Here is a 25031-nt window from a genome sequence, read left to right on the forward strand (position 1 = left end):
CTCTGATTTGAAGGATTTGCTCAAACGCTGCTGCAATTACCACACATCAACACAGGTGTCAGTTGAACAAAAAAGAAAAGATCCTCAGGATTGTTACCAAAAGGCTGGAAAAATTGCCCTCAACTCATCCTCACAGCATCTGAGCCCTTTGAGCAAAATGCAAATACTCACATAAATGTAACAGGCCACAATGGACACATTCTTGAAGTCCAGAGCAGCATCTATCTCATCCATGAAGTAGAGGGGGGTGGGTTTGAAGTGGTGCAGAGCAAACACCAGGGCCAGTGAGCTAAGGGTCTTTTCTCCTCCCGACAAGTTAAAGATCTTCTTCCAGCTCTTCTTCGGGGGACGCACACTGGATGGGACAGGACCGGTTTTATGTTTGCCAAAGGGAAATTCAATCTTGCCAGATGCACAGATAATAAAAATAATAAAGAAACACGAGATATATAATGTCCCCTTTTGTATCAGATCAACATTTCGTGGCTAGGATGAGGATGCAGAATAGTTGGAGAACAACAACCCTGCTTTTAACAACAGCAGTACGCAGAAAATGGGTCAAATTCAACATCATATGATAGACACCACAGCAACTAATAAGTTACTTATCAGTACTCTACTACTGTGGAGACCATTTTAATCAGGGTTTCTACCCCATCTCTCACCTAAACATGATGCCCTCAGAGAAGGGGTCCAAACTATCCACAAGCTCAAGCTCTGCATCACCCCCTAGTGTCAACATCTGGTAGTTTTCCTTAAGCTTGCTGGTGATGATGTTGAAGCCGTTCATGAACTCATTGAGGCGTTGCTTGCGCAAGTCCTCATAGCCACGTTTGAAGTTGTCTCTCTCTGTGGTAATCTCATCCAGCTGGGCCACGCGCTGCAGGTACAGCTCCTCCTGCCGGGAATGGAGAGAGACAATATGCTAAGCCAAAACATCACAACAGTTTGGGTTAACCTGTTCACAAAGTTCTGTATCAGGTTCACAGAAATTTTCAATTTCAAAATTTTTTACCCATTTTTACTTTCCCGCATTAACTTGAAGATTTACAGTCAGTGTTTAGTATGATGTGTCAATAGAGAATGGGTTTGTAAGAACCCAGATCTAACTAACAACAGAAAATGTTGCAGGATGTGAAATGACAGTGGGTCTAATACTACCCTAAAATTGTAATGCCCATTTCTCAGGAGTGGGAAAAAAAGCAGGAATTTCACATGTTCTGCTTTGACTTTATAGTCTGGTGATGAACAAATCCCTTGTCCAGACCTGTGTAAGAACCCAGTCAGTAAGTGGGATTCAAACAATGAGTCACAGCATGGGCCCAACAGATTACAGGACAAAGGGTGGGAAGAGCCTGTATGAACCAGGTAACAACAATTCAAATGAGCAACAAACTTGGAATATTTTCACAAGCAGTGTAGCAGCAGAGTAACATAACAAACCCTGGGCGTTTCGGGGTTGACTGGACAAGCTTGTTTTGAGGGTGTAAGTATCTGGGCCAACATGACCAGGAACAACAAAAGCCAAGTGAGGGAACACTGACTAAATGTTGGTCAGTGTTGCACATTAAAATGGACTTGTTTGCTCAATCAGGTATACAGAAGGAAAATGTCAAATCTATCCTCTGCTGTGGTACAGATGTTTTTTATAATTCAATAATACATTTCATGGCGAAGAAAAAACAAAAACATGATTTATTTATTTTTGGTTAATAAATCTATACTAAACAGACTGTAAAATCCATACCCTTTCCAATAACTCAACCAGTGTTAAATTAATTATTGCATTTATGTCAAAATTGGCTGGTGCCCACTGAGCCAATTTTTAATTTGTGATAATGGGCTATACAAATAAACCTGACTTGATGACAACAGGCTTTCCAAGGTTTTCTTAAAACTCATCCGATTGCCATTGCTCACCTGTCTTAGCCTCTTGATTATTCACTTGCCCACTTCCCTATCTGCAAGTTTGGTGGGTCACCAAGCCAAATAAATTCTGATGTAAAGGGTCCATTTAGAAAAGCCAAGCGGAAGGTGTTGAGCTGACCAAGATTTTTGTGTGTACCTTTTTCTTGTACTCGGCAATTGCTCCCAAGTTAGGCTTCATCTGAGCACACTGGGCCTCCAGCAGGGAGATCTTGTTGGTGATGATGCTGACATCTTTGATGGCCTCAAGCTCAGCGGGTGTGAGAACAGGGAGCTCCTCAACTGGCTTTTCATCAATGGCGTGGAGGGAGAGTTTGGAGGCCTGTGGAACCCAGTGAGCCAGATTAACAGCTTCAGAGATAGTCTAGTTCACGCGCTGTTATTCATTTCCGAGCACCTCCAACCTAAATATCCATCCATTTTCTGAACCGCTTATCCTGCGGTCAGGGTCACTGGAGCCTATCCCAGCAGTCATTGCGTGGCAGGCGGGGAGACACCCTGGACAGGCCGCCAGACTATCACACAGGGCCAACATACACCCACACACATTCATACTTGGGGACAATTTAGTACGGCCAATTCACCTGACCTACATGTCTTTGGACTGTGGGAGGAAACCGGAGCCCCCGGAGGAAACCCACGCAGACATGGGGAGAACATGCAAACGCCACACAGGACGACCCGGGATGACCCCCAAGGTTGGACTACCCTGGGGCTCAAACCCCAGACCTTCTTACTGTGAGGCGACCTTGCTAACCACTGCGCCACCCCAACCTAAATATATTTTACTTAAAAAGGTGTACTACTTAAGAACGAAACCTGTGAATGACCAAGGAATCTAAATCAAAACAAAAACAGAGCCACACTCCATTCACCTCCCCCCTTCCCTATCCAAACAGCACTGCAAACACGCCTCAGAGAGGGAGCATAAGACATTAATGAATGAAACGAATGACTGAAAAGGCAAACAGACTGTTATTTATGTCAGGGGTCATTTAAACCTAAAACGGAAGTTTAGGCTAGCGAGTGACAATACAGTGGGATAGTTCATATCTTTACCAACCTGCCATAGAGCTATACTTTAACAGCTGCCAAGCAGCTAGCCAATTAGCGGTGTGCTAGTTAGCACAAAGGTAGGCATCAGCAGTGTTAACTCTCCCTCATGACAGCTTATGAGCGTGTTCCCTCGTGCCGGTTAAGCTGACGCTCCCCTCTACTTTTTTCTTTTCTTCTTTCAGTCTAATGACAACTCACACTTTTCCTTTGACCAACTGGGTGAATTTCAATCATGCCTCTAAAAGACGGGTTGGGGTTCCATGGAAGCAAACTTCGGGGGGGTTTAAAACAGGGAACCAAATGAAGGCCACAACACCAAAAGAGCCACAAAAATATCACTACAACCCTTTTAGCCAAATACAGGCTAGATTTGGGTGAATATGATATATCTTACATAGTATACCTTTAGTAATTAATATCACATCAATCAAGTTTAAAAAAAAAGAAGAAAGAAATAAGTCATATAAGAGTCGAACGTTGAATTAGAAGGGGGAAAAAGTTTGGACAAGAAAAAAATGACGAGACCAACTTTATGGACCCTTTTTATAGTAGTGAAGACAACATAAAACAAAAACATAAAATAATCTTACACGTGTCAGAGAACCCCCCCCTTTTATTTTGGCAGAGCAGCTCAGGCGCAACATTGTCCAGAAAATATGACCTCTGTTCATTTTGAGTGAACACACACACACATACACAAAATATTCACCACCACCCACCTCCTTCTTCCAGTGTTTCATCTTGTTGTTGTTCTCTGTGATGGTGGTCTCTATCTGCTCGATGCTGAGGCGCACACTGAGGGATTCCTCCTGGAGGGCATGCTCCTGCTGCTGCAGGGCCTTGATCTCCTTCATTACGCCTTGGTACTGCTCCTGCACCTCAGGTAGTGCTGCCTAAAGGACAGGAAGTCAATGTGTTATTTCTCAAATCCCAATGCTTTTTAAGAATCAGTGTTTTCTTGACTTTCATTTAGCTGTGGGGTCTTAGCTCTCCGGCCTCTGTCACTCCAGATTGAGGGATCTGAACCCGACTCCCTTTCGATCAACCGGGGGTGTGTGTGTGTGACAGAGACCATTGCCCCTCCCTTCCGAATGGTGTTCGCCCATCTCTTAGGACCGACTGACCCATGTTCAACTGCTGTTCACATGGAACCTTTCTCCACTTCGGCCTTTAAAGTTCTCGTTTGAATATTTGCTACTACCACCAAGATCTGCACCCGCGGCGGCTCCACCCAGGCCTGCTCCCTAGGCTTCTGTATGCACCACGGTAGCCCTCCTACTCATCGCAGCCATTTCCAAAGATGTAACCCACTGGTGCTGGAGCCTCCCTACACACACTGGGACTCCGCGTTGTTACTTTGTGTGTAGTGGGGTATTGTATGGAGAGAAGAAAGCACCGGACACAGGGGTTCTGAATTGTGGTTGAGACCGGGTGGCACTTTATTTGCTCAGAACAGCTGCTGGTCCATAACCTTAAGAGGTAGTCAAACGAACGCCAAGCTTAGAAAACATGTTCTTTTACAAATGTATATGGTGCAAAATCATAATCTAACACCAAAAATAAATTACTGCATGTTTAAATTAAATAAGACATTCATAACATATGATCTAATGTAAAAGTAAATTAAATGACATAAGATAGATAACAAGACAACTGAAAAGCTAACTCTTCATTGTGCACCATGTCCACTGAAACGGCTTCTACTTGGCTACGGCAGTGAAGACGTCTTTCCAAAGCTCTTCTTGTAGGTGACGGAAAACTTTAATCCCTGAAGTCTTTTTCTTCTTTGTTTCTTGCTTTTAGTCGACCCTCCCCCCTCTGACAACTCTTGCTGTTCGGGAGACGTTTCTTGTGTATGTGTGTGTTTTGGTTTTTTTTGGATGGGAATCATGGCCACGAACAATGGAAAGGAACAAATGATGAATATTAAGAACAAGGACAGAAAGAACGATAAAAATGTGAAAAGTGATGAGATGAAGGGGAATAAAATAAATGACTACAATGAGAGAGGAAACGGAACAAACGAGCGAACAGACGACTAATGACAGAAAACAGTGGAGAAGAATGTGGAGAAAGGAGAGAAATATGGCAAAGAGTTGACGGTGAGAGTGGAGGGAGGGGAAAGTTACCATGATGGAAATATTGAAGGAGGTGAAGAGTGTGGAGAGGTAGTTGGTTGCAGAGTAAGAGGAGAAAAGATTTTTGAAGTCACAATGAAGGACGAGGATGGGAAATCCAAATTGATGGATGGCGTGCAAGTGAAAGGGGCGATGATTCATGCCAAAGACATCACAAGCAATGACATGGTGGCATCCTTCATCAACCCGCCTTTCTATCTGGAGGACTGGAAGATACTGGCAAAGCTGGGAGAACGGGGAGTGAAGGCGTTATCACCAATTACACGACACATGTGGTCTGGTACAGAAATAGCTGACGGAACGAGATTTGTAAAAGTAAATTTCAACGACCAGGTCTGTTCACTCCCCTACTCCACAAAATTTGAGAAACTAAGGTGCAGAATATTTTAGTCATTCATGACAGACAAGTACGTGTGTGCAGACTCTGCATTAAACCTGGGTACATTTTTAGGGAGTGCCCAGAGTTTACTCGCTTTAAATACGGCAAGAGGGACACTACGCGAGAGAGTGTGACGAGCGGAGAGAAGAGGAAGAGTGGCAGAGAGAAGAAGGAAGTGGAGGAGAAGAGGTGAGAGTAAAGGAGACCGTAGTAAGAGAAGATGATGAAGGAGAGCAGATGGAGGAGGTGGTGAAGTGAGAAGGAGAGGAAGACGAGACGGCAGCGGAGGATGCACCCATGGAGGTGGAAGTTAAGAAGGAGACTGAGGAGACCAGCAACAACACGGACAATAAACCGAGGAAGGAGAGAATGAAGAAAGACGAGTGGCAGTGAGAGTGAATGAAGGGAAGGCTTCTGGGGTAGAGAAGGGAGGGGGGCAGTGGGTTATTTCGAACAATACAGACAGTAAGGAGAACAAACTCGAAAAGCTGACTACAAATAGGAAAACCCCCAAAGGGAGGAAATCTGGTAGAAAATAAAAGAAAGTGGAAAAAATAGTTCAGATAGTTAAAATGGGACATCTCTTTCCAATTATACTCTTGATGGTTAAAATCATCTCCTTTAATACAAATGGGCTAAGAGATAAGATTAAGACAGCAAACCTTCATGGTATGTAAGTCTGATATTTTATGTTTGCAAGAGACACATTGGGATGAGGCATATGTGAGAGCGGTTGAGAGAATGGATAAGAAATGTATGTGAACAATGGTGGAGTCAGAACAAGAGGGGTTGCAATATATTGGTGAAAATAGGTGTAGTTGAAAATGTGTGGATGATTGTGAGGGGAGAGCGATAGGGATTTCTTTTGAACATTTAGGTAAAAAAAAAAATGCAATTGTTGAATGTGTATGCACCGAACAATGAATTGTGTGTGTGTTTTTTTTTTTTGCGGAATTGGGAGGGATGGTTGGTGAGAACTCTATGGCAGTGGGTGACTTTAATGTATGGTGTGGAAGGCTGGATGCAACTGCGAGTGTGAGATTTAAGAGCAACTCATTGAGAGGTGTTGAAAGAAATTATGAGCGTAAAAGGGCTGATAAACGTGTGGAGAGAGAGGAATCCAGACGGGAGGGCTTTTTCCAGGAGACAAGTGGTGAAAGGGGTGTTAAAACAAGAGTAGGATAGATTTAGTTTTGAGCACGAAGGGCATAGTAGATAAGATAGGGGGAATAGAATACAGAGACATGATAAGTAGTGATCACTTGATGTTAGGTTTTAGCTTAGGCCAAAGTGTAAAGGGGGGAGGGTCTGAATGGTGAATTGTTGAAAGATGAGAAATACAAGAAGATAGTGAGACAGTGTATAATGAGAAGAAAGAATGAGAGTATGTATGAGGAGAACACTGGAAGGTGGCGGGAGAGTATGAAAGAACAGTTAAAGATATTGAGTATAGATTATAGCAGAGGCAGAAACAAGAAAGAGAGAAAAAGAGAGGGGGTTAAAGGGAGAGTGAACTAGAGAGGCAGAGAGGGCAGATAGGGGGGCAGGTTATGATTTAGGGTAATATATTAGAATAAAAGATGAACTGAAGGAGATAGAACCAACAGAGATGGGACCAATAGTTAGAAGCAGGGCTAGATATGTAGTTGAAGGAGAGAAATGCGCAAGGTATTTTTTAGGGTTAGAAAATACGAAACAAAAGAAGAATTATTTAGAAAAGGTGGAAGGATGGGATGGTAGGGAGATTACAGACTTTGTAGGGATAGCTGACAGACTAGAAGATTTTTATAAGGATTTAGTTATGATTATCTATTTAGGAAAGGAAGATAAGGTGAAGGCCAGAGTAAGTGATGATGATAGAGAGATGTGTGAGGGAGACATAGGGACAGGAGAAATAGAGGCAGCCATAGCAGGGTTAGGTAGAAACAAGAGTCCAGGGATAGATGGTTTAATTGGTGAATTTTACAGAGTTTAGAGAGGAATTAGTGCCAGTGTTACGTAGATTATTTAGGTGGATAGAAGAAAATGAGATGCCAGGTAGTATTGTCAACAGGGTTAGTCAGCATCATTTACAAGAAAGGGAGTAGGAATAGATTAGAAAACTACAGGCCACTTAGCATGTTAAATAATGATTATAAATATTAGCAAGAGTGTTAGCCAGCAGAATCAAAGAAGTTATAGGAACAGTGGTGGGAAGCACACAGGCTTACAGCATACCAGGTAGGGACATAGCAGACACAATAAGTAGCATCAGAGACACAACTGACTTTATGAAGGGAGCCAAAGAAGGCATAGTTATTAGTTTAGATTTATATAAAGCATTTGATAGGGTAGCTCACGGATATTTATACAAAGTCTTAGAGAAATTTGGTTTTGGGCATAGGCTGGTAGGATGGCTCAGAAGGATGTATGATAGGGCAGTTAGTTGTATTAAAATCAATGGGATAGTCACAGACACATTTAAGATAGAGAGGTCAGTTAGGCAAGGGTGTCCCCTATTGGCTCTGCTGTACTTCTTGTCGGCAGAACCGATAGCGGCACTACTGAAGGGAAATCATAGAATTAAGGGTATAGAGCTACCAGGAGGGCAGGTGAGTTTAGTTTATCAGTATGCAGATGACATGACAGTTACAGTAAGGGACAAGGAAAGTGTAGTTGAGGTATTAGATAGTTTAGAGCTGTATGGTAGGGCATCAGGGGCTAAAGTTATTATAGATAAGTCAGAAGTTGTGTATATAGGGGCAGGTAGAGAAGATTTAGGAATAGGATTAAAAGAGAAGAAGGATTATTTCAGGGTGTTAGGTGTGAATTTAGGGATTGAGGATAAGGAAGGCAAAGATGTACAGTATGAAGAGATATTGAATAAAATTAGGAAGACATTGGTGTTTTGGAAACTTAAAGAGGGTTGAAGCAGAAAGGGAACGTGATGGTTGTGAATGGATTAGTTATGAGTACGATTGTGTATGCAATTGGTGTGTTGGATGTGCCTGAGAGAGTGCTGAAGGAGGTGGAAAGAAGGGTGACTTGATTTTCTGTGGGATGGGAAGGGAGTTAGGATAGCAAAGCAGGTGATGGAAAACGACTATGAAGATGGTGGGTTGAAATTGATCAATTTAGGGGTGAAAAAAAAGCACTTTAGGGTGAAATGGTTAGATATTTAAGAAACAAGAGGGATCATATACGGAAGGTGTTTTTAAGGGAGGCAATTTATAAATGTGGAGGTTGTGGGGAGAGTGGAGTGTATATGCAAATGAAGAAAGGTATGTTGAGTGGAGTGTCTGAGTTTTACAGGGAGGTGTTGGAAGTGTGGGGAGAGTTTGTGAAATATGTGCAGTATGAATGTAAGAATGTGAAGCAGGCGTGGGAACAACCAGTGTTTTTAAATCCAAAAATCACATTTGAGGGGAACACAATCTACAACAGGGCAATTTGGAGAGCAGGGTTTAGAAAGATAAGGGATTTAGCGTATGTACTAGGGTTTATGAGGGCACAGGTACTGGTAGACGAAGTGAGGGGAAGGGGTGAGGAAATGTGATTGGGAACGGCGGAGAGGATATTTGGAAAGGTCAAGGGGGGGATGCCGAGAGAATGGGTCAGTATGATTGAGAGAGGCTGTGTTGGACGAGGAAGCAGAGATAGAATGTATGTATGTAATGTATGTAGAAGGAGAGCGGAGAGCGAGTCTGAAAACGAGAGTAATGTATAGATGTTTAAGAGGGGAAGAAGTGAGAAGACCGGCTGTGGAGAAAGTGTGGGAGAGGGTTATGAATGAGATGGTTGTGGGGAGGATATGGAGGAATCCCAGAGTGAAGTGGAACAGAATGGAATGTGAGAATTTTGACTTCTTATTAAGACACAATGGGGTATTCAATCATTTAATAATTAGTAAGTTTGATGTGAATGTGAAGAAAGAATGTGATGTGTGTGGTGTGGGAATGGAAACATTTATGCACGAGTTTGTTGAATGTTGTGAGCAGGAGGGATACATGTTGAAAATGAAAGAATGAATAAGTAGAAGTAGGGGAGGTGGTTTGTTCACAGAATGGAATGGAGAGAATTGTGGTTGTTGGGGGTGACTGGCAAAGTGAACGGGTGCAAGGTTAATTTATTAAATTATGTTTTAAGCCATGCAAGGTTTGCTGTCAAGCTAAGGAGGGATACAGCCCATTACGTAAAGAGGAAAGCTGAGGTGTGAAATATTTTTACGAGTATAATGGAAAGAGATGTTAATATGTTTTATAGTTATGTTAGAGAAGAAGTTTATTAGCGGGTTTGTAGAGGGGAGCACTTTTATTGTGATTGGGGAAGGAGGGAAGGTAATGTTGGATTTTGGTTAAATAGTGTAGTGTGTGTGGTATATGTGTATTTTTTGTTTGATTTCTTTGATTTGGTGGGGGGGGTATGTAGGCTGGAAGTCATGCCAAAGCCTACAGGTTACCTCACCATTTTCTGTTTTGTCTACCTGTTTTAATTTTGAATTCTTATCCTCTTTGACTCAATAGAGTTCGATGGGTTTGTGAAATATTTTATTTCCCTGTTGGTTTAATATATGCATGTTGTATTTTGAATGTTTTTTCTATAAAATAATAATAATAAAAAAAACTCATCGCGGCCTAGCCCTCAAGACTCCTGCTGCCGCATCGGCTGGGTATGGGCCCAACGCTCCAGCGACACCCATTTTCAGGGCTAGTGGATTCGTTTAGTCTCCTCACAGCTTGGAAGCCAATGCCAAAGCTATAGAAATTTTATAGAATAAGGCTCCCTCTCTCTCCTCATTGGAAAAAATGGTTGTACAATTAATAAACTCTTTCATAGCATAAAGCATGTTGCACTGCACTTTAATGTATAAAATATGAAATACAAATACATTTTGACTGATTAAATAAAAAAAATGTACAGATTCTTGAATGGGCACCAGGACCAAATCTTAAGACAAAACTTCATACCACGTAAAAAGCACAGGAGCACTTGAATCTCTCTTAAAATGATGGCCTGCAAGGGCGTCTGGGTAGCGCATTGGTCTATTCCATTGCCTACCAACATTGGGATTGCCGATTCGAATCCCCATAGCGTAGCGAAACTCTTCACTGTCAGGTGAAAAGAAGCGGCTGGAGACTCCACATGTATAGGAGGAGGCATGTGGTAGTCTGCAGCCCTCCCTGGATTGGCAGAGGAGGTGAAGCAGCAATCGAGATGGCTCAGAAGAGTGGGGTAATTGGCCAACTGGGGAGAAAAACTGAGGGACCCCCCCCCCCCAAAAAAAAACATGGCCTGTAGTTCAATAACATGGGTCAGAAACATCAATAAATTGAAATAAAAATCCTGGTAAAAGATACAGACCTCAGCCTCCTGACAGGCCTTCATGATCTCTCCAGCCTTGTCCTCCAGCTTCTTCAGCTGCGCCATCATTTCAGTCATCGACTTCTCATTCTCCTCCAGCTCCCCCTGCACACGGCTAACACAGTCCTCACACTTCTTCAGGTTTCTGAGGGGTACGGATGGACACATGAGAGGGAATTAATGAATAGGTCTGGGGGAAATGGAGACAAATAAATCTCTATCTCAAATTTCTCCAATTAAAATCAATGTGGGTAAAAAAAAACTTTTAACCACCAGTCAGAAAGCAGCATATTTGTGTGATGGGGTTGATTACACAGGTTATCCAGTATTAGCTTTGATGGAAAGGCTTGTGACTGGTTTCAGAAGTATTTGTTTGTGAGACGTCAGTGTGTGAAGTCGGGGAGTGTCCAGTCTTAGTTCTTACTGGTAACAAAAGGTGTTCCGCAAGGTTCAATTTTGGGCCCCGTCTTCTTCACCAGTTATATCAATGATATTGTCTCTTGATTGAGTGGCTTTCAAGTCCATCTTTATGCTGATAACACTATTGTGTATTGTTTTACTGATTCCGTACAACTAGTCATCGAGAACCTGCAAATTTCTTTAATGCCTACAGGATGCTCTTATTAATCTTAAACTAGTACTAAATGCAAATAAAACAAAATTCATGCTATTTACTAGAGCCAGAATTTGGCCCAGGCCCTTTGCTGCATGTCATCCTCTCTCCCCCCCCCCTGCCTTTCCTGTCTCTCTCTCGACTATAACTATCCAATAAAGGTAGAAAATGGCATAAAAAAAATAAAAAATCTATAATAGCATGCATATATCCACTGTGAATGGATCTAATATTGAGAGTTACTGCATATAAATATATTGGCATCTGGCTTGATGAGTAATTTACATTTAAATACCATACAGCCTTGCCAGCAAACTGCATCAGAAAATTGGCTTCTTTTACAGAAAAAGAACCAGCTTCCCTATTAGTAGAAAAAGGATTGTTGAAGCGGTTTTCCTATCAGTTTTGGATTATGGCGGTATAAGTTATAGAAATGCTGCTCCTTTCACTCAAACCCCTAGACACAGCCTATCATTCTATTGTCAGATTTATTACTGGTGATAGCTATAGTACTCACTATTGCATTCTGTATGATAAGGTCTGTTGGTCCTCTCTAGCAGAGAGGCATAATATACGTTGGTATTTGTTTATTTATAAAGCTCTTGCTGGAAAGCTACCAACTGAGGTCATAATTATGCTGGAGTGGAACTTTGGACTCTATCTAACTTGCTCAAATGACTGGCTTAAGCTTAAGGTCTCCCGAGCACAGTCTGAATTTGGAAAGTCAGCCTTTTATTTTAGTGCCCAAAATTCTTGGGATGATCTTCCACACTTACTAAAAAATCAATACTCAACTAACCTATGGTCAATTTAAAATCATAATCACAAACCTCCCTGTTTCAATGTGCAACTGTTAACTGATTTCCTTTTTCCCCCCTTCTTTTTAAAAAAAAAAAAAATCTAATCTGTTTGCACCATTTTTTTAACTTGTGTGTAACTCATTGCAAATGAGGGCAACCTCAATGATTCTTTGAGTTTAAATAAAGGTTTGAATGAATTTCTCAAGCCAAATACGTTTAATCAAGAAATCACAACATTTAAAACCTCTTACACCCTAATTGAGACTTGAAATGCCACATAAATTTGACTCAAAAACTTTGCTAGCCTCGAGTTTAGCAAATATGAGTTGAGGCTCTCGGGACAGACTTTGTTGATGTATGCTTGTGTTGCAGAGCCAATTACAATCACAAACCACGGGGATGTTTTTGTTTGAATTAATTAACAAGAGGCTGGCCCTTGCAAAGCTAACCATTGATGAAGTGCACCTGACTGCTTGTCAGTGAACTACTACCATCTTACATGAATTGTAAAATGGACTTGTTAGTGTATGCCTTTCAACTTTGCAATTTTTCAGGGCGTACTGAATCTCAAATGCGCTGCACAAAGCATAGTGCAGTCATCCATACTGGTGCTTAATGTGAGAGATTGAAGGCAGGCAACACACAAAGTTTGACATGTGTAAAGGTGAGTCTCAGTTAAGAAACCTGGCCTAGATATTTTAAGAGGAATGGGGTGGTTGACAAGAGTTGTTTTGTCACTACGGTTATGAAGTAGATAGCTCCCATCATAAGCCATGTTTCCAAGTAAATGTAATAAAAATTTTTAAGAATATTGTTTTAAGTCCAGAAAAATTCGCGGATGACATTGTGATCTGTAGCGAGAGTAGGGTGCAGGTTGAGGAGAGCCTGGAGAAGTGGAGGTATGCACTGGAGAGAAGAGGAATGAAAGTCAGCAGGAGCAAGACGGAATACCTATGTGTGAATGAGAGGGAGGACAGTGGAATGGTCAGGATGCAAGGAGTGGAGGTGATGAAGGTATACGAGTTTAAATACTTGGGGTCAACTGTCCAAAGTAAGGGGGAGTGCAGTAGAGAGGTGAAGAAGAGAGTGCAGGCAGGGTGGAGAAGAGTGTCAGGAGTGATTTGCAACAGAATTACTCCCCCCCTTTCCTCCCCAATTGTATTTGGCCAATTACCTCACTCTTCCGAACCGTCCCGGTCGCTGCTCCACCCCCTCTGCTGATCCGGGGAGGGCTGCTGACTACCACATGCCTCCTCCGATACATGTGGAGTCGCCAGCCGCTTCTTTTCACCTGACAGTGAGGGAGTTTTGCCAGAGGGAGGTAGCGTGTGGGAAGATCACGCTATTCCCCCCAGTCCCCCCCCCCAAACAGGTGCCCTGACCAACCAGAGGAGGCGCTAGTGCAGCGACCAGGACACATACCCACATCCGGCTTCCCACCCGCAGACACAGCCAATTGTGTCTGTAGGGATGCCCGACCACGCTAAGGTAACATGGGGATTCGAACTGGAGAGCCCCGTGTTGGCAGGCAACGGAATACGAATTACTCTTCATTACATTAGCTCAACAACACAATCTTTCTATTTCAAGCAGGTGTAATGTTTTGGAATATTTACGTTCTTTTTTTAAATTGGGGATTTCCATTCATCTTCTCCTATTAAAACTCACATAAATAAACATAGCTGTTGGTGGGGAATTAGGCCCATTACACAACCAGGGACTTCATTAGAGAGTAAAGAACCACTGCTCTCTACCTTTACGCCAACTCTCAAACTCTGTCAAGCCCTACACCAAGAAATGTGGAATAAATTTTGATTAGGTGTTTAGGTTTGACAAGCAGGTTAATGCAGTTTTCAAATGTAGTTTCTTTCACACATTTATCAGTGCCCTTATCTCTTCGTGGTCAGATCCCTGCAATTTCCTGTACATTGGGATTTGCCTGTCACCTGTGTCCCTGCTGCAGTGAGGCTCCTAAAAGGCTCCTTGGAAAGAGACCGCAATTGCCCTGTTCATGCCTCTTTGCACTTGGTATTTGTTAGAGCTAATTTCAAAGCCCTCTTTATTGTTTAATCCATCAATGGTTGGTCTGCCTCCTTTCTATATTGCAAACCTGCCCCCCCCCACACACACTACTTCTAGGTCCCTTAGATCCTGACTCTGGCTTCAGTTTTCCCCCTTAGTCTAGGCTGAAACTCAGAGGTGCCCTTCCGTTTGCTGTTACTGTCCCCAGACTGGAATAAACTCTACCTTTGGTAGACTCATATCAAAATCTAATTTTACTCTCTGAGCCTCAAGTCCAATAGACCAGATTTGGTTGGTAATTACTTTTTTTTTTAATCAATGTAAAATTGTACTTTGTTTTACGGCTTTGAAAAAGGGTTGTTTCTGTATTCCACTTTTGTTGCCGTTTGTAGATTTTGTTCAGACCCTTCACTTACATTGGTTTTTAAAACATGGATTACACATGACCTTAATCTTTACCGCAAACCTACTAATTCTACTTTACACTATGTGTATATTACAATAAGGCTCACACCAAGCCCACAACGTCAGTCATGACCTTGCCTTCTCAACAACAGAAAAATTATGAGCCCAGTCGGAGTGAAACTGCCCGCTTAGGAGTTCAGAAAATCAAATAGGTCTAAGCTCTTGATCACATCTCGCAAAAGTATATGGGTGTAAGTGGGTAAGCACATGCACAAATGCAATTATAATAGCCAGCTCGTTCATATATATTCCCCTCACCGTCTGGCAGTCTTAATGGCCACCTGGGCCTTGGTGATGGCTGAGGAGCAGTCATCCAGCTCTTTGTTGACTTTGTCTAGCTTGTCCTGCTGGGCCTTCAGCTTGTGGCTGTTGATATCCACGATCAGGTTGTGAAGCCTTTTCACCTCTGCCTCCACCTTCCCAGCCTTACCGGATGCTGCCTCGTAGTCTAAGAGAGAAGAGGAAGGAGGGGGGGAGGGACAAGAGGTCATAAAATGGAGGGTAGGGGTGTCAGGATGGCGTGGCGGTCTATTCCGTTGCCTACCAACACGGGGATCGCCAGTTCGAATCGCCATGTTACCTCCGGCTTGGTCGGGCGTCCCTACAGACACAATTGGCTGTGTCTGTGGGTGCACGCTGATCAACCACCAAAGCTGATAAACCATAACAGAGTTCGAATCTATCAAGAGAGCAACAATCAATGTGGTGGAACCACTAAGATGGTCATTAGCATTGTAAGTCAGTTAGACTACTACTTGTTTTATACAAAGTCTAATCATAGTTGCTACATATATGAAAACTAAATCAACAAACACAATGCAGTTGGAGATGATGGGTTTGATTTCTGGGGGAATTGGCTGGGCTGTGACAGGGTTAAGGCCCTAATGGTGAAGGTCCGAGTGGGAAGACGGGGGGGGGGGACATTGAAAGGGTTACATGTCCAAGTAATGTAAGGAAAACACCCTTGGCTCGGCACCACCCCTTACTCAATCTTTGCGGGAAGACTTTGTGATTCCAGTTTTCCATGGAAAGGTTAAAGTAACCGATGTGATGATACAGAACGGTGCATTAGAGTTGTTGCATGGGTACACAGGGTCGGGTATAAATCCTGAATAGGGCAGCAGTAAAGTGGTTCTCTGAAGCGTCATTGTGGCTCACCTTGCAGTCACATATCTAAACTGATGCGTTATTGATCCTTCTTCCTGTTCATTAGTTTATGTATTGTTTTCAAAGAACTGAATAATGTTAAATAAGGTGTACCTTAATGGTTGTGTTGAAAATTTGTAGAAGAACAACAACTGGACATGAGCACTGACTATCTTGTCATTCAAAAATATTGCTAGTGTAATTCTGACTCGTAAATGTGCGGCCCTGGACCCAATCGGTGTAAATTTTGAAAAGCAAAGCAAAGTTGTGTCATGCATAATTTCTCAAAGTTTCATCAAAATTGGATTGGTGTGATGACCAGGATGGATATTTGAAATGCATGTAAAACTTGGGATTGGAGTTGGGATTGGGGCATTGGAGTTCTGGGAAAGACAAGGCACATTCTGGATCACAAAGCATTGTACATGCTGTATTGTTCACTGGTATTGCCATATTTTAATTACGGTGTGGCAGTATGGGGAAACACCTACAAAAGCAACCTCCAATCCTTATGTGTACTACAAAAAAGAGCAATGAGGATCAGTGGTGGCCGGATGCTTTAAAAAAGTTTGGGGGGCGCAATTTACCTTTGCATAGCACACCTGACAGCTGCTTTAATGTCCACACAGTCACAGAGTTATTAAGAAGGACAATGTAGCCTATAGATTTTATCAGGGTTCGTAGACGGTGGATGATTGACAGTCGAGACAAGGCGTCATGGTGGGTGTGAACATGATTGACAGGCACGAGAACTGTCCAATCACATTAGATCAAAAACATTAAAACAATAGCAGTTCGCTACCAATAAAAGTGGGAGTGTCTGGGGCGCACAGAACTGCGCTCCCTTGAAAATCTGAAGAAACCAATCAGGCAGGACCCTCAGGTCACCTGCTCGCCACAAGTTTGAGGGCTTACATAAGGTATGGTTTGGCCGGCGCCCCTCACCCAGGAAGTATAGGTATTCAGACAGAAATCAACCAAATACCATTTGGAACCAATATCTAATGGCTGCTGACAGGTGCTCACAGACTGAAAAACACTTTTATTCATAATTATTTGCAGTACGCAACTAAATTATATTTAACATGTTTTAAGTAGATTTTCATCTCTTGATATTTGAAGGGGGCGGCGCCCCAGCGCCCTGTACTGGCCAGCCGCCACTGCAGTAAACAATTTAGGATATAGGGAACACACTAACAACTTGTTTTTAAATTCATAGGCTTTGGGTCCGCGGTGGTGTAGCGGTCTAAGCATCGGCTTTGTGTCGATGCAGTGGCCCACTGGGGACCGGGGTTCGCGCCCCGGTCTTGTCACATCCGACTATGGCCGGACTTGATGAAGCAGCAATCATTGGCAACGCTGTCTTCGGGAGGGGGGCGGAGTCGGCTTGTGTTCGTCACGTGAATGCGTCTCTGTATGTGTCGGAAAAAACAGTGGTTCGGCCTGGAGTCGCCTTGTCACGAAAGTGGGGAGGCGGTCTCCTTCGAGACTGCCAGCCGGAGAGATGCAGTTGGTGAACACATGCAGTACGAGCGTGGGTGTTTGAATTAAAATAGGGATCGATTGGCCACTAAATTGGGAGAAAAAAGGGAAAAATCAGAAATACATAAATAAAGAAAAAAATTCACAAGCTATGAAGTTCATGGACCTGGTAGAATTCAAGACTGCACAAATGTTGTACAAAGCAAGACATAATCTACTTCTTGGCAACATACAATTGTTCTCAGTTTTTTTTTGGGGGGGGGGTACAATTTAAGAGGAAAATTTAATTTTAAGAAACACTGTTCGTACCACTCACAAAAGTATATGTATTTGAAATTAAGGGGTAAGTTTGTGGAATGGTCTAGATGAAGAAATCAAGGAAAGCACAAGTTTAAATCAATTCAAAAAGAGGTAAAAAAAGAAAATTATAAGTAGTAACTTCCTCCTGCTCCTTTTCGAACATATAATTTTTGTTGGATTCTCTATTGAGAATTCGTCTGGTTTTTTTTTTCTTCCTTCATTTATGCTTGGTAATTTTTTCTTTTATTTTGCATGTTCGAAATAAAAACATTTTGAATCTGAATTTGAAAAAGATGGCACAAATAAGGCAACGCAAAAATAAACAAATTACCATACACTAATCTATAGTCAACCCCCCCATGCCTCTAGTTAGCTATCCATTAAAAGTATTAGTTAAATTTGCATTCCAGCAAAAAAGGTATGTACTGGTACATATGTTCAAGAATTAATCCAGCCAACAAAAAATAAAAAATAAATAAAAAAAGGAGGTTATGGTTGAAAGTAATAACATTGAGACAGATTATAAAATAATTTTACTGTTATATATATATAAATAAATAATTTCCCTCCTTTTCTTCCCAATTGTAGCCAGCCAATTACCCCACTCTTCCGAGCCGTCCTGGTCGCTGCTCCACCCCCTCTGCCGATCCAGGGAGGGCTGCAGACTACCATGTCTCCTCCGATACATGTGAGTCGCCAGCCGCTTCTTTACACCTGACAGTGAGGAGTTTCACCAAGGGGACGTAGCACATGGGAGGCTCACACTATTCCCTCCCAGTTCCCCCTCCCCGCTAAATAGGCGCCCGACCGACAAGAGGAGGCGCTAGTGCAGCGACCAGGACACGTACCCACATCCAGCTTCCCACTCGCAGACACAGCCAATTGTGTCTGTAGGGACGCCCGACCAAGCCGGAGGTAACACGCAGATTTGAACCGGTGATCCCCATGTTGGTAGGCAAGGGAATAGACTGCTACGCCATCCAGACGCCCCACCGTTAGATATTTTATTGTACTCAACATCACTCCTTTGTTATTTACCATTTCAACACACAAGTATAATTAAAAAAAACCTACGTATAACACTAGAAGAGTGCACTCAGCAGAGTGCAGAACTCCGCCAGGTGTATATCTCCCTTTCTCTGGTGCTTGGACTTGGTGACAAACCTTTCTTCGCCTACCGAGAGAAGGGAAAATATGGAGGCACTGCCTGCGTACCTCCCCTTCTCCGGTGCTCGAACTTAGGTGAAAAACCAGCTGAGGTGTTAGCGCTCAATTGCGGTATAAAACAGGTTTTGAATCACCGCAACCATGAGAGATCCTTGATCATACAGTCATAACTATGCACAAAAATTATTATGCTGATAGGCCCAGTAGTATGCGAGATGGGCAGCGGACAGATACATGCACAAAAAAACAGTGTTATTCCTGCCATTACAAGACTTTATTATACTATGAAAATAAAGACAGGGGTTATCATTTGGGCTCATCCAGTATTCCTTCAGTTCTCCTGTACGGAGATCCGCAGTGAATGATTTGCTGACTTGCAAAATACGATCGACTACTTGTTTACTTTCAAGACTCATAACTCGAATACATAATGTTTTGATGGTTTTGATACTGTTGCTGCACGATCTAAGTCAACCACACGCGACTCACATCGGGCAGCAACAGAGTAGCGTTGGTTGAGTGTTGAGTGAGCTAGAGAATGATTGAAGAGAGGGAGCAGCGGTAGCGAGAACAAAAGATTTTAATCACCGCAACCACTAGAAGTTCTTGATCATAGTCATAACTATGCACAAAAAATATTAAGACTGATAGGTCCAGTAGTATGCGAGATTATCTGTGGACAGATACACACACGACCAAATTCAATATTCCCATAACACACGCACAAAAACAACCAATAAATATATATATTAGATTTTACTGACAGCAAGCAAATAGTGATCTTCCTCACTGTGAACAATTATTTACCAACACTCTTACAAGCTTATTTGTGATGTTTAAATTGTGTTATATGTATTAGTTAACGTTGTATGGTTTCTAGGAGTGTTCCAGAGGTGTACAAGGTGTTCACAGGACCCTACCTTTTTTAAAGGCATCCAAGCTCTTCTCCATCTTTTTCTGTTTGGCCTTGTCTGGGGCAGCAGCCAGAACATTAGCCTCTAGCTCCTTGATCTGAGGTCTCAGGTGGGCCTCCTGCTCCTCTAGACTCTACAGGCACCAAAGAAGAGGACAGAGGGGAAAATCAGTCAGCCACACAGACACATTAGGAGATGATGTAGTCCCATCAAATCATATGCATGACTGGGGTGATTTCTCACAAGAGAAGCAATTTATCAAAAGGGGAATGCGCCACACAATTTCAGCTTATCTCCAAATGTTACATACTTTAAAGACCCCCTCCAACTTGTTAACATGTCCATGTGATATTAGGGTAATGTTACAAGACATAGCAGGAGCAAAATAAGCAGTCAATGCCATGGCTGAGCATCTCTGCTTTGAAACAGCAGCAGTGTACCAAAGACAGCCCAAAATAAAAACAGGTTCAGTCAGGCAGGATTTTATACGTCACAAACCTAAGTAACCAATCCTGTTAATGAACAGGGTGGTGTTTTACATATCATTATGTCCACCCGCTTTGGCGATGCAAGTGAGGGGAGCAGCCAGGTGCAGCCTTTTTTCTTTTTTTGTCATTTACTTTTTATTAGGTTTTATTTTAAAGATACAAGTGCCAATTGGACACAAAACACACAAAAAAAAGCAAAATCGTGGGGGGAACGAAAAAACAACAAGGGGAGGCTCCATCTCTTAAATGAACAAATCTACATATACATGTATATAGATACATAGTTTGTGCAGATATGTATATATGCACACATATACATACATCTGCACAAACCTGCCAAAAACCTGTATAAACATATTCACGCCTATATAAAATCAGGTCTTACAGTTGACATATGGGTAAGCCATTTTGACCAGTTCTCATCAAAGATGCCAATTTGAGTTCTTGGTTTAAATGTAATTCTCTCCATTGTGAATATCTTGTACACTAAGTCAATCCACTCATTTATGGTTGGTGTGTCTTTCCTTTGCCATTTTCTGGTCAAGGCCTTTTTGCAAGCCGCTAACACCCCTAACAAGTATTTATCACTCTGCACTTTGGGGCTCCTCCAGATCACCAAGGTAGATGGTTTTAAAATTAAAATTGATCTTCATCTTAAAAACTCCCTCTCGGTCACTGTGGACCTTTCTCCAAAATGGAGCCACAGAGGGACAACTCCAGAAAATGTGAAAGTGGTTTGCCAATGTGCTTCCACAGGACCTCCAGCGAACGGTCCGATTTGAGTAGTTAGTCTTCTGCGCTGGAGTATAGAAGAATCAAGCCACATTATTCCAGCCGAATTCTGTCCAGGATGGAGAGCTTGTCATTAACCACTGCCGTCTGTAGATCCTGTCCCATTCTTCCAGAGTTACTGTGAAATTAAACTCTTCTTCCCAGCTTGCTTTAATATTCAGGGTATGGTCTCCTTTTAAATTTTGAAGGGCAAAATATAATTTAGACATTTTTTTGGTAAGTAGCGTCTTTATAGGCTTTTGAAAAATATCAAGGATTTCCTTTCACACTGTGGCGTCGTCTTGTGGAAATGTCTTGCCAAAAAAATCTCTAATTTGTAAGTACCTAAAGTGATCATGATTTTGCAGGTTAAAACTGTCCTTGAGGTCCTGGAAGCTCAAAACCGTACCTTGATTTAAGAGTGTACAGTACACGGTAACATCATTTCCAGTCCAGCTTTTAAACCTTGTGTCATATTTACTAGGCATGAAGTTCGGGTCATAGGCAAACCATTTGAAAATTTCAGTCCTGCCTTTCAATTATTTCAGTCCATATCTTTAGGGAACTAGTTATCCAAAGATTATTGGGGTCTGAAAGATGACCATTTAATGAGGGGTCCCCAATTTACATGTTAACTGGTACTCCCTGGCCCACTGAGCTTTCTATGTCTTTCTATCTTGATCCATAGCTGGGTTTACACCTGCCCACTAGTGGCCGAATCTGAGCTGCTCTATAATAACCCCTCAGGCATGGAAGGGCTAATCCCCCTCTCTCTTTTGATAATTGTAGAGTTTTTATATCTTACTCTTGAGATAATTTTATCCCACTCCAAGAAATACTGTTCTGGTTTTTCAATAGGTACCGAATGGAATAAATATAAAAGTCTTGGTAAGATATTCATCTTTACTGAATCTATACGTGAACTGATGTTTAGGTAAGGAATTAAATTCCATCTATTAGCATCTGTTATAATTTCCTTTGTGAGAGGACCGTAATTAATTTCTTCTAATATGGATAAGTCTATAGGCAAAAAAATTCCCAGTTATTTTACACATTTTTTTTAAAATCTCAGACCATTTGATAACCAGAATGAAGATACTGGGGGGGGCGGGGTTATAGTTAAAATTAAGGACCTGGGTTTTTTTTACTAATTTAGTTTATAGCCTGAGTATGACCCGTATTCATCCAGCACTGTATCTCTCAAGTCTGTTGGACTTGAGAGATACACAAGAATATCGTCCACAAATAAGGCCAGTTTTTGTTCCCCTGCCGCCATTGTCTTGTGGATCTCCCCAATAGAAAAGAATCAGTAAGCTTCGCCATTGATTTTTAGTTTGGCTGGTGGCCTGCTATAAAGGGCTTCTAATGTCTTAATAATTACTTGGTTAAACCCAAACTTCTCCATAACCTTAAATAGGAATTTCCATCAAACAGAATCAAAAGCCTTTTCAGCATCTACAATTATCAGCATAGCCTGTATTTTATTTTGGTTTATATGTCTAATAATTTGTAAAGCTCTTCTAATGTTATCGTGAGTCTGACGTGTCAGAACAAATCCTGTTTGGTCCATATTAATAATTTTGGGTAAAATGTTTTCAAGTCTTTTGGTGATGATTGAGGTAAACAATTTGTAATCAAGGTTTAGCACACTAATTGGTCTGTAGTTAGCCCAATCTAATTTATCTTTCCTTCTCTTAGGTATGACTGAGATAATCGCTTCTTTCCACAAAGCTGGAGTTTCCCCTTTTGTCAAAGCCCAGTTGAATGTTCTTAGTAGAATAGGTGTCAGAGCCTCATTCATTTTCTTGTACCACTCCAAAGTGAATCCGTCTGTGCCTGGGGATTTATTAGCTTTCAATCTGGCTATAGCCGAGTAAATTTCTTTTGTTATCTGTGAGATCAGTGCTTTATTTTGATCTTCTGTAAGGGTTGGCAAATTCAATGATTTAATAAGATAAGGGGAGCTCCATAGTCAGCAAGTTTTTGAGTGGGCAAATCAAATATTGCAATCTCAGTAGATGGGCAAGACGTAGAACACCCAGAGAGCTTCAAATACTTGGGTTCAGTTAAGAAAAATGACGGTGATTGTAAAGATGACATAAAAATCAGAATTACCCTAGCAAAGAAAAGAATGATGGAGATGGTACCAATATGGAAAGATAGGGGAATAAGAAAAGACATGAAAGTCAGTCTACTTAAAGCACTCATCTGGCCAGTGTTGTCATATGGAGCTGAAAGTTGGACAGTGAAGAAAGCGACGGTAAACAGGATTGAGGCTGCACAGATGTGGCTTTATCATAGGATGCTTCGAATAAGTTGGACAGAGAAATGAACAAATGTGAGCATCCTTAATGAATTAGGAACAAAAAGAGGGCTAATGGCACATATAATGAAAAGAAAGCTATCATTCTTTGGGCATACCTGTCGTCCAGGTGGAAGTAAATTAATGAAGACAGCGATTTTGGGAACTACACCAGCAAAGCGCAAAAGAGGCCGACCAAATAGGCAGTATCATGATGACATAAAAGAACGACTGAAAATATCGGAGGCAACAAGATCAGCTCAGGACAGAGAGAACTGGAGGAGACTTGTTTGGCAAGCATGTCATCCTAATGGTGCTGGCAACCCTCGCTAACAAGGAAGTCTTGAAGAAGAATCATTGAGTCACCTTCGGCGTCCTCGAGCATCCCGTACATCCGGATGTTATTTCTTCTGGATCTGCTTTCCAGATCGATCACTTTTTCCCGTAGCCTGCGTTGTTCTGTCAGAACTCTTTGGTTACAAAGCAGCTTGCTTCCACGTTATAAATGCGTTCCTCCACTTCGGTAATAGTCTGGCCTTGAGTTCGGAGTGTCTCCCCGACTTCAAATAGCTGCTGGTCATGCTCTTGTTTTAGCGTTGCCAACTCTTCCTTCAAATCCTACCTTAACTCCCCTTTAAGCTCGGAAATAGCCACGTGTATATCTTTTTTAAAGTTGCAGATAGACAACATTTCACGGACAAGTTTACGCGGCACTTCCAGCCCATTTCCGCATTCAGGCCACCCTATGCTTTTCTTTTCCGGTGTAACGAGTAGCTACCTAGTTACCACAGTTCAGGGAAAGGGTTTTCTTTGGTTGGCTTTTTGGTAATGAAGTGACGGGAACGAACAAAGATGTTTTTTGGTGGTTTCTTCAAATTCAAAGCCTTCAACCACATCCGTGATTCGAAATCTGCTGTTGGTTTTCTGTGGAAGGAAAACAATGGAATGCAGGGCTACATTGCCGTTTTGTGGCAGTCGATGGGCAACACACTCTCTATCCAACCACTCATTCAGGCATTTCCGTGTAGTAGTAGTACAGCCACGCACCGCACAATGTGTCCCTGAACCATTTTTTTGATTTTCTACTGTCCATTTTTAATGTTGTTGAAGATATCGCAGATATAGGCTTGCATGTTTACATCCGGCTACGGATGTTTAGACCAGAAGAACAATACACCCACCCCGGCGCCCTAGGTAAGGGCGGGAAAACTTGTCTGCCCTCGCTAGCAAGACACAATTTTCATCGTCGGAGGGCTCCATTTCACTTTTTTTTGACATCAATTGTGCAGTTACCCACTTTATCAAATTCTTCAGACTTCTCAATGATTTCCCCCCTCTCATTTCTCTCCTGTCAAAGTTTGCAAGTTAACTAGGGGGTTATTTTTAAGACCGATTGAGTCAGAGCAAATAACTATGCGTCCATCCCGAACATGCCTTCACTGGATGTCCAGGTGCAGCTATGTATTATAATTTTGCTAGAGATAAGTTCCACTACTTTAAAAACGATGGCAGAGACGTTTTGCTTTCAGCTACAAATTCTCAAAAGGAGAAACAGTGAGCATTTATTTATTATAAAAGGTTCATAAAATCTGAGAGAAATGGGCGCAGTTTAACCGGAAAATTTGTAATGTCCCAGCCAAACTTCCAGTGAAAACACAGGTTTTCAGTAGCCATTTTCAAGACCACCGGTTTGAAAATTTATCACAAAAACAAATGGGTTTT

The 25031-nt window shown here is 42.0% G+C and overlaps 1 protein-coding gene across 3 annotated transcripts in view; it reads right to left on the bottom strand.

The window, feature by feature from the left end:
- The window catches only part of smc4 (structural maintenance of chromosomes 4), a 50086-nt gene that overhangs the window by 1839 nt on the left and 23216 nt on the right, over nt 1–25031 (bottom strand). For all 3 annotated transcript variants that reach the window (XM_056283368.1, XM_056283367.1, XM_056283369.1), the window contains 7 exons: nt 19755–19881; nt 14998–15187; nt 10840–10984; nt 3702–3875; nt 2066–2248; nt 666–898; nt 172–355 (listed from right to left, as the gene is read on the bottom strand). In XM_056283368.1, the coding sequence (XP_056139343.1) occupies nt 172–355; nt 666–898; nt 2066–2248; nt 3702–3875; nt 10840–10984; nt 14998–15187; nt 19755–19881 (1236 nt within the window). The remainder of the gene's footprint in view (nt 1–171; nt 356–665; nt 899–2065; nt 2249–3701; nt 3876–10839; nt 10985–14997; nt 15188–19754; nt 19882–25031) is intronic.

This window comes from Lampris incognitus, chromosome 7 (assembly GCF_029633865.1).
Source record: "Lampris incognitus isolate fLamInc1 chromosome 7, fLamInc1.hap2, whole genome shotgun sequence".
NCBI lineage: Eukaryota > Metazoa > Chordata > Actinopteri > Lampriformes > Lampridae > Lampris > Lampris incognitus.